Here is a 10,897-nt window from a genome sequence, read left to right as displayed (position 1 = left end):
CTCCCAAGTAGCTGGGACTATAGGCACCTGCCACAAGACCCGGCTATTTTTTGGTTGCAATTGTCATTGTTGTTTGGCAGGCCCAGGCTGCATTCAAACCTGCCTGGTCCAGTGTATGTGGCTGGCACCCTAGCCACTGAGCTACAGGCACCAAGCCGACAATATAAATCTTATTGTGTATATATATATATATATATTTTTTTTTTTTTAAATAGACATTCATGAGCTGTTTTGCAGTTTTTGGCCGGGGCTGGGTTTGAACCCGCCACCTCTGGCATATGGGGCCGATGCCCTACTCCTTTGAGCCACAGGCACTGCCCAACAATATAAATCTTAATTACATGAACTTTGAAATAAGGTGACAAGACTCTGGGAACAACTAGAACTGTCATTTTAGTCTCTCTCTCACCTCTTCATGAGAGGAACCCACTTCCAACACTTTGGAGTGCTCTTAAACTTCTTTTTTTTCTTAAATAAAAGCTTTCTTTGTTACATTGAAAAAAAAAGAAATGTCATTTTAAAAGTGAAGACTAAGCTATAAGGATTATAAGAGCAGAAAATATAGCAAATAGTTCCTTAAGAAAAATAGTAGGTAAAAAGAGGAGCGCTTTGAAAACCAAAAGGAAATGAAGGAGGCACTGAATGTCAAGGCATAAAGAGCTCTGTATCTAAGGTTTTTGAAGTCTAGTGAGAAACTCAGGCATGCAAACAAATTAAGATAGTATTATGTTTGAGTAGCCTATGTTAGAACAATTCTGTAGTTAGCCATTATAAATTTTTGATAAAACATAAATACACAGCTTGATGAAAGTACTTCAAATTGTATATGAAAATACTACACTGTACCCCATGTTTGCATTAATGTATACAGCTATCATTTAATAAGAAAAAAAAAACATAAATACACTATCTATTGAAACTGGCCAAAAGGAGGCAGAAACTAGAGGGTAGTCAGAACCTGGATGAAAGAATGATACCTTATTTGCTTACCTGGATCTTCGTCTGATGGCAGTTGCCATCAAGTGCTTGGAAGTAGGAACTTGAGGAACCAGATGGTAGAATTTGTAGCTACCTAAGCAGCTGAAAAATGAAAGGAGAGGGAGAATATCTCAGGATGGAGAAAGGTATCCATACAAAGTAGTAAATCCTACACATAAAGCTCTGCCCAGACAGATCTCTAGTTGACTTTTGACCTACATGTTTGAAGCAGACTTAGAGCAGCCCTTGTTCTTCTAAGGCTAAAAGATCTTGTGGTATTTCAGTTGTTGCCCATTATAGGGTGGCAGATTTTTTATTTAAGTTCAGCCAAATTAATTCCCTGATTAAACAAAGCAAAAAGCAACAATTTCCAAAGGAGTATAAAATATTCCAGGGCTCTACAACACACCTATCATGCTGCTCAGGATACAAACCAAAATTATTAGATATAGTGAGAAAGAAAATGTGACCTTTGGGAAAGAGAAAAAATAAGTGGAAACTGTCTTTGAGATGGTGTAGATATTGAAATTAGCAAAAAGGGTTATAGGTCCTCTATAACCATGTTAAAGGCCCTAAAGGGATATATGTTCAGATTAAACAAATAGGATATCTAAGTGAAGGGGAAAAAACTAAAAATCAAATGATCTTATAGACCATTTTCACTGGGAAAAAAACTTCATTGAGCATTAAAAGAGCAAGTAACTTACAAGAGAAAATTAGATTATTAAACATTTTCACAAAATACCTGAAGTAAAAACATTCACTGCAGTATCTAGTTGGAAATGGCAGAAGAAAGCATCAGTAAGCTTCAAGGCAGATCAATAGAAATTATCCAATCTGAAGAACAGTGAGAACAACTAAAATCTAACAGAACCTGAGACACCTGAAACCTGTGGGACAATACAAAGTAGTCTAACATGAGTAATTTAAAATGTAAGCAAAAAATATATATACTTGAAAAGATAATGGCAAAAAATTCACTGAATCTTGTAAAAGAAGTTACGAAGCCCAGAAAATCCCAAACAAGGAATACAGAGAAAGCCTTATGTAGGCACATCATAGTCAAACTGCAGAAAGCCAAATATAATTAAATTCTGAAAGTAGCTAGAAAACATTGACACATTGCATTTAGGGAAATAGTGATACAAATGATGGCTGACCTAGAAACAAGGCTAAAGGACAATAGAATGACATCTTTGAAGTGCTCAAAAGATATTAACCAATATTTTATATATAGTGATAATATCAACAATGAAGGTAAAATTAAAGGCATTTTAAAATAACCAAAAATAGAGAATTGTAAGCAGACCAGCACTATAAGAAATGCTAAAGAATGTTCTTCAGATTGAATTAAATGATGCCATATTAGAACTTGAATCTTCAGAAAGGATTAAAGAACAAAGGACATGGTAAATATACGGGTATTTATAAAAGACACTTTATTTTATTAAAATTCAACTGTTTGGCACAGTACCCCTCATTCACTGGTTAGGGCGCCAGCTACATACACTGGGGCTGGTGGGTTTGAACCCAGCCCAGGCCTGCTAAACAACAATGACAATTACAACAACAAAATAGCCAAGGGTTGTGGTAGGTGCCTGTAGTCCAGCTACTTGGGAGGCTGAGGCAAGAGACTGGCTTAAGCCTAAGAGTTTGAGGTTGCTGTGAGCTGTGATGCTACAGCACTCTGCCAAGGGCAACATAGTGAGATTCTATCTTAAAAAAAAAAAATGACTGTTCAAAGCCAAAGCCAAAGTTATAGCATTATATAATTGGGTTTATAGCATGAAGATGGATTGGTTGATGGATGGATACATAGAGGACAAAGCAAATACAGCAGAGTACTTAAATATTGTGGGTAGTAGAGTAGAATTCATTGTCTAATTCTTCCACTTTTTCTATGTTGGAGTTTTTCATAAGAAAATGTCAGGGAAAAAACTAAAGATAAAAAGGATTCAAGAGAAAGTGACAGGTATTGAAATTAGGCAAAGAAGAGCCAACAAATTAATAAAACTAAAGAAGGGAAAAAACATACTGAAAACTATATAATTCAAGTAAACTTTACTGAAATGGAAGTTTTTACTCTACGTTGAAAGAACACACTACTTACCTGAGAATATCAACCCAGAATGACCAATACCAAATTACTGGACTTCAAAGAAAAAGAAAAAACTTCAATAAGCATTAACATAAAAAAACAACTTACAAAAGGAAAATTAGATTATTAAACCTTTTCAAAGTTATGTTTTATGCTAGAAGAAAGAGGAGTGACATATTTTATATGCTCAAAATGTGAGCCAAGGATGTTGTAGTTATCAAAACTTCTAGAGAGTGAGACCAGCTACTATTACCATGTAAGAATTCAGTAACAATTATTTTCATGAGCTCTTCCAGAGGAACCTACTAGAAAAAGGACTACAAATAACCAAAATCACTAGAGACTTGTAAATTCCACATATATAACTAAGACCAAATGAAGGCTTGATAGGAGAGAATATAGTATATAATGTCTATATATTCTGACAGTGTGGATAAGTAGATGTGTGTAAATGATGGAAAGAGAAGGAGTGAGCATATAAAAATACTTTGTTTTATTATATTGGTGGTAGTAATAGTAGTGGTAAAATTCTGAGACCATTATATAATTTGGTATAAGCAAATTATGGGATAATTTTTTTTCTAGTATATAATTTATTTATTTTATTTGGGATTCATTGAGGGTATAAAGAGTTAGGTTATACTGATTGTATTTGTTAGGTAAAATCCTTCTTATTGTGTCCCGCCTCCAAGAGGTGTGCCATACACTGTGACCTCCCCCCCCCAAGGATAATTCTAGTTGTGTATGCAAGGATACTCTAATTATGTAAATTGAGCCTGGAACATCTTGTCACACCAGACCAATAAAGAAGCTGTTTAAAGACGAGATTCACATGAAAGGGGTCCACTTGAATAGGTATTTCAGACTTCAATAAAGGTAATTATTGCAATGGTTGGAAGCCTTTCAAATATATTTAATTCTGTAAGTTCACATATTTTAAGAACTAACAGGTTAGCATGGAAAGTGAAAGAAAATGTTTCTTTAAAAAGCGTTAAATAGAAAGAACCATTCACTTATTTTGGCTTTCCCAAATAAACTGGTATGACTGAATAAGCAAACTAATGAAGGGAGAAAGACCTCTGTGGTTGTATTCCAGATTAATAATAAAAAGGAATTGATAGAGGGATGGCGCCTGTGGCTCAAAGGAGTAGGGCACTGACCCCATATGCCAGAGGTGGTGGGTTCAAACCCAGCCCCAGCCAAAAAACTGCAAAAAAAAAAACACAAAAAAGGAATTGATAGAATTAAAATGTCATATGTTAAAATCCTTGATAAAGTAATGGCTTCTAACAACACCAGTAAAGAGACCCCCAGACATTATGGGCCTTTTTAGAATACAGCATCAGTTATCAGGGGTCCTCAAACTTTTTAAACAGGGGGCCAATTCACTGTCCCTCAGACCATTGAAGGGCCAGACTGCAGGCCCCAGGATGAGTTGGCTGCTAAGCAGGACAGGCAGTGGGGGCAAAAACACCCAGCAGGCCAGATAAATGTCCTAGGCAGGCTACATGTGGTCCACGGGGCCATAGTTTGAGGACGCCTGAGTTACAGTCTTGTCAAAGAGATCACATATGAGTCTGATCAGGTCAGTGGACTCAGTTCCCAATTTGAAGGAAACAAAGTGTTTTACTATGAGTTTGTTTGTCTGCAAAATCTAGACTGGGAGGAAGTAAAATAATGTAATGGTGATAGGTACATATAATTTATGGCTTGAACCTAAACTCGAAGGAAAATAATATATCTAAAATTGGGCGGACAGAAGCAAAGTAAGAAGAGTGGGAGTAGAAATACGTCTTCATGGCTTTTTCCTAGTTGGGAGTCAAAGCAGTAATTGTAACATAGGAATGAGGATAAAATATACCTATTAATGAATTGGCTCAACTAACTGAATTGATTCAAGTAACCTTTTAAAAGGAGCTGACTTTCAGAATCACAAAGCAAAACAACTATGTTTCATTTATTGATAATCATGTACTAAAAGCAAAATATGTACAATATATGTAGTTTATGTTGAAGCATAAGTGAATTTTGACAGATTTCTGGAAAGCTGCAACAAGAAACAGGTATTAATGGTTACTTCCGGGAAGGTGATTACTAACTGATTGATGAGTATATTTTATATAGTAGAACCTCTGTAAGTTGACCACCCAAGGGACCATAACAAATTAGTTGACATACAGAGGTGTCAACATAAGGAACTAGGCCTACTGTACATGTGGTACATGTCTGATCCATGAAAATTAGGTCAACTTAAGGAAGTGATTAGCTATAGAGGTTCTACTATGTATCTATCCTATATGGATTATTTCATATCTTTGTTTGGTATGACTTTTCTAAGGCAAGAAAAACTATATACTGTAGGAAATACACTGCTAAACATCTGCTTGTTTATGCCAACTTCTAAGGTGAAATACCAAACAAAATTCAAGGAACTATTTTTAAATTCTTTTTTTTTATATTTTAAAATAGTTTCAATATTTTTTAAACTAATATCTTTCTGCATGTTGGAAGTGGTAGTGAATATTATCTTTCTTGAGAATTAGAGAACTATCAATAGTTCTGTTATGATATTAATATGTTATACATCTCCCTCTTTTTTTTTTTTAAAGATTTTTACTCTATGGTCAGACATCATTAAAAATAAGAGGTTAAGGCTCCGTACCTATGGCTCAAGCGGCTAGGGCGCCAGCCGCATACACCAGGGCTGGTGGGTTCGAACCCAGCCCAGCCTGCCAAACAACAATGGCAACTACAACCAAAAAATAGCAGGGCATTGTGGCAGACATCTGTAATTCCCAGCTACTTGGGAGGCTGAGGCAAGAGAATCCCTTAAGCCCAAGAGTTTGAGATTGGTGTGAGCTGTGATGCCATGGCACTCTACCAAGGGTGACATAGTGAGACTCTGTCTCAAAAAAAAAAAAAAGGGTTAAAAGGTCCCCTAATATTTGCTTCAGATTACCAAGTTCTCTAAAAGGAACTTAATATTGCCCTAGAAATTTTATGGTAAGGGATTCTTGGTCTCTTGGTTTGTTTCATACTCATATGGAAGTAAGTCTTTATTTACTGTAATATTTGAGTTCAGTGACCCTTAAAGATTTTTTTAAGTTCAAAATGGAGCATTCTCCAAGTACACCTTTATATGTTATATTTCAATTATCTAATGTTTTTTCGTGTACTTTCTAATTTTTGTGACAGTTAACTTTTAAAGAGCAGCTTTCACCAAAAAAATTGGGCTTTCTAAATGTGACAGAACTTGTTGGAGCTCTTAGTGACATTCTCCATGTTGAGTTCAGGGAAGGAGAACAAGACTTAATAGTGTTTGATGCTGATAAGAAGCCTCTACCACCTGGTGAGTTGAACCACAATATGATGGAAACTTCATTTTTATTTGTCCTTATAAGGGCAAAGAAAAAGAAAGCATGAAATAATATTTAGCCATGAAATGTTTACATACAGTGTTGTCCTTTCTGGTGAATTTGTTGTAATTCTGTAGTATTCTTAAAAACCATCTGAATTTTTAAAATGACTTTCATCATTGTCCAGATTTCTGGATAATTCTGAAGGAAATAAACTTTCTAAAATGGTGGTCTGATAGTTCAGTGGTTCTTAACGCAGACTGTGCTCATAATCTTTTTAGAAATTCCCGGAGCTCCAGTATAAGTGGGTGTGTTTTAGGTCTCAGCACTTATATTTTAAAATATTTTTTATTTAGTGATAATTTTAGCTTTACAGAAAAGTTGTGAAGGTAATAGAGCATTCCCATATACCCTCATTCAATTTCCTCTAATATTAATATCTCACATTACCATGATACATTTGTCAAAACTAAGAAATTAACATTGGAACATTACTGTTAATTAAACTCCACACTATATTCTGATTTTACCAGTTTTTATAAGAATATCCTTTTTCTGTTTCTGTACCCATCCCAAGATACCACATCACATTCGGGACACTTGATTTTTGTTTTTCTTTTGTGAGGCTTGGAGTTTTTTACTTTTGAAATTTTTATTGTGATAATTGTAGATTCACATGCAATTGCAAAAAATAATAGAGAATGATTCCATGTACCTTTCACTCAGTTTTCCTAATGGCCACACCCTACAAAACTGTAATGTAATATGGTACTTATATTTTCATAGGCTTCTACAAGTGGTTATAATAGGCAGCTGCTGCTTTTCCAGAAACATAAATCTTTATTTTTCTGATTATTAAAGTAACTCATGTTCATTCTAAAACTATTTGAACAGCACTGATGAGTAAAATGACCTTTTTCATCATTTTATTCCCTTACCCCAGAAATAATGCTCTAGTGCTCTTAAAATGTTTAGATAGCTTGCCAGACTTTAAAATGTATATAAAAGGCATAGCTAGATTTTCTTTTTAAGTCACAAAAGCAATATATGCTGTTTAAACAATTCCAACAATACAGAGGTAATTGCATTAATAGTTTTAGTGGACCTCTTCTATGTAATTATCACGTGTATAATTTTTCGTACAAAAAAAGTAGTATGTAAATATAGATGCTCCTCAACTTAACATGGGGTTATGTTACAATAAACTGATTGAAAGTAGAAAATGCATTTAATACACTTAACCTACAGAACATTATAGCTTAGTTTAACCTACCTTAAAAGTGCTCAGAATACTTAACATTAGCCTGCACTTGGGCAAAACACAAGGACTGTTTTATAATAAATTGTTGAATAGCTCATGTAATTTATTGAATACTGTAATGAAAGTGAAAAACTGGTTGTGTGGGTACTTGAAGTATGGTTTCTATTGAATGCATGTCACTTTCACCCCTTCATTAAATCAAACTACCATAAGTCAGGAATTTCTGTATTAAGTACATGCTTGCTTGTTATACCTCATATATTGTGGACGTTTTTCCATATTAGTATGTACATGTCTATTTCATATTTTAAACTACAATTTTACATAATTATAATTATGTAAATAAGTATATTTAGATAAATAAAGGAACCTTTAGATTGCTTCCATTTTTCATCATTATAAAAACTACAGTGATAAATATTCTTATACTTACATCTTTGTATGCATATAACTTTCTTTAGGAGCCACTGTGGTTGTAGGTCTATTTAAGAGTCTGTTCTAATGTGCCAGCCTCTTGGAGTCATCCTATGCATGTAAATTTGAACAAAATGTAGTTGATTTAGAGTTCTCTAAGAATTAATGAATCATACCATGGATATTTTATACATTGTATGATAAACTGCTTAATTTGAACAAGAAATAAATTGACATCAGGATATTGAAAAAGTAAAGCCTTTTACTAAGGTTTAAGAAGCCTTACCAGACTGCAATCCCTCTGCTCCATAGCACAAATAATTTAACCTCTGTTTCTATCTAGGACTTCCTTTATACCTCTCCACACTAAAAGGTCTGCAAGGATAAATTCATTATCTCTCATTTGTCATTGTCTTCCCAGTGCCTGGCACATAGAAGGTGCTTAGTAACACTGGGACAATTATTTTAATAAATATGTATAAGCTATTTTGTTGAGCCATTTCAGATGGAACTATTTCATCAGTCATTTCATTTGTGTTTAGTTCAATCAGATAAGAAAATAGAAGCCAAAGCTTATGTCTCCAGTCCCCCTAGAAATTCACTGTCTGCTACTCCAATCAAGGGGACTTCATGGGATTGCCCTTCAAAAAACTACAAAGAACCACAACAGAAGATTTACAAGAAGCCCAATGTGGTGGTAAAGCCTTTACAGCTGGTGAGTGAAGTTTTAAGACTCTGTGCACTGGAGATACTCAGCATTATGGAAAATAATTGAATATTTTTTTAAACAAAATTCTTTTAGAAAAGTCTTATTTTTAGATATATCATTTCTTGGATGACACCAGATCTTTTACCTGAAGTTACCTTATATCGCATTTCTTCAAATTTTCAATATTTTATATACCTAGCTTTTTACCTTAAGTCACATTTTAAAGTTTTCAGATTTGACAGTCTTCTCATAATGACACTGCTCATTCTTTATCCATGCATTTCAAAATGTAGGCTTGAAAACTCTCAGAGACTTTAGAAAAATTGAAGAGCTCTGTTTTGGCTTATGCCTCAACAGCTGTGGCAAATTGCCCCTACACCATTTCACTTATAGGGTGCTTTTCTTTTTTTCCCCTTCATTATACCTTTCCACACACAGTTCTCCCTTTTTGTGTTCTTATTTCTGGTTACTTATTTTGTTAGTACCAAGGAATTAATTGCTTATTTCTCTTTCCTTATACCCTCCATACCTGGCTGCTTTTATGGAAGGAGAAGTTTTTTTTTTTGGAGAACCTGCTATAGTTTCCAGAGGACAATAGGAAGGCCTAGAGGAAAATAATATATCTTAGAATGAGAATGTTTGAGAAACAATATTTTTGGTAGAAATACTAGTCTGGAATTTAATCTGTTCCTTAAAGTTACCTTTGACAGTTGATATGGTTGGGTAAGATGAGAATCCACCCTAGTTCAGCCCTAAATATTATTGTATTTCTAATTTTGTATAGGGCAGTTTTAGTAAAACAATAAAAGTAACATACTTTCTAACTCTTTATCTAATATAATAAGGCAAAATTTTTCTTATTTTGACATAAGTAAGAACCACCTGGGGAATTTTTTTTTTTAACGTATAATCGTGGGCTCCATTTTCAGGTATTCTGAATCAGTAAGTCTGAACTAGAGCCCAAGAAACTTCATTTTATAGTTTTCCAAGTAATTCTGATAGAGGTGATTTATGAACTATACTTTGTGAAATATTATCATAGGGTTTGAAATGTTTCCCACAGATGTATAATGGTTTCTTTGATTTTATTTTTCTTGTAGCAAGTAGAAATGAACAAATCACAGCTCAACCTGCCAGTGGCAAATCATGACATCCCACCAGATGCTGTACGGGACAAGAAATTATGCAGACTTCCGCCATTAGATACCAGTACCCTTGTAGGGGTCTTTGTGGAATATATCATCTCTCCTAGTCAATTCTACATCCGTATCTATAGCAGGGATTCATCAGAGTTACTCGAAGACATGATGATTGAAATGCGGTAGGTGTTCTGTTGTTTTCAGTTTATTTTTCATGTATCTTATTATCTTATTCAACAGTTCTCAAATATTTTGGTCTTAGAATTCTTTAAAAATTAGAAACAAACTGGGTACAGTGCCTCCTGTCTATAATCCTACCCCTTTGGGAGATTGCATGAGACCAGGAGTTCAAGACTAACCTGAGCAATGCAGTGAGACCCCCTTCTCTACAAAAGATGGAAAAATCAGCTGGTGTGGTGTCATGTACCTATAGTCCTAGCTACTATGAAGGCAGAAGCAGTAGGATCATTTAAACCAGGAGTTTGAGGTTGTGGTGAGCTGTGACAACACCACTTCACTCTAGCCTGGGCAACCTGTGAGACCCTGACTCAAAAAAAATTAGATCCCTAAGAGAGCCTTTGTTTATCAATGTTTACATAGAAATTAAAACTGCAAACTTTAGGGTGGCACCTGTGGCTCAAAAGGGTAGGGCACCAGCCACATATGCCGGAGGTGGCGAGTTCAAACCCAGGCCTGGCCAAAAAAAAATCTGCAAACCTTAAAAATCCATATGTAATATAAATAACATTTTATTAAAAATAACTATTTTCCAAAAATATTAGAAGAGTGGCATTGTTATATATTTTAACAGATCTCTTTAGTGTCTGGCTTACTAGAAGAAAGTTGGGTTTTAAGATTTGCTTCTGGCTCGGCGCCTATAGCTCAACCGGCTAAGGCGCCAGCCACGTACACCTAAGGTGGCGGGTTCGAATCCCCAGCCCG

General features: G+C 34.9%; 1 protein-coding gene across 3 annotated transcripts in view; it reads left to right on the top strand.

Annotated features, from left to right (window-relative positions):
* The window catches only part of TDRD5 (tudor domain containing 5), an 81,074-nt gene that overhangs the window by 19,593 nt on the left and 50,584 nt on the right, over positions 1 to 10,897 (top strand). For all 3 annotated transcript variants that reach the window (XM_003785672.2, XM_003785673.2, XM_012802613.1), the window contains exons 6-8: positions 6,272 to 6,425; positions 8,650 to 8,822; positions 9,917 to 10,137. In XM_003785672.2, the coding sequence (XP_003785720.1) occupies positions 6,272 to 6,425; positions 8,650 to 8,822; positions 9,917 to 10,137 (548 nt within the window). The remainder of the gene's footprint in view (positions 1 to 6,271; positions 6,426 to 8,649; positions 8,823 to 9,916; positions 10,138 to 10,897) is intronic.

The sequence above is a fragment of the Otolemur garnettii genome, unplaced genomic scaffold (assembly GCF_000181295.1).
Source record: "Otolemur garnettii isolate 467f Iridium unplaced genomic scaffold, OtoGar3 scaffold00016, whole genome shotgun sequence".
Lineage (NCBI taxonomy): Eukaryota > Metazoa > Chordata > Mammalia > Primates > Galagidae > Otolemur > Otolemur garnettii.
Note: the sequence above shows the minus strand (reverse complement) of the source record. Positions and strands in the feature narration are given on the sequence as shown.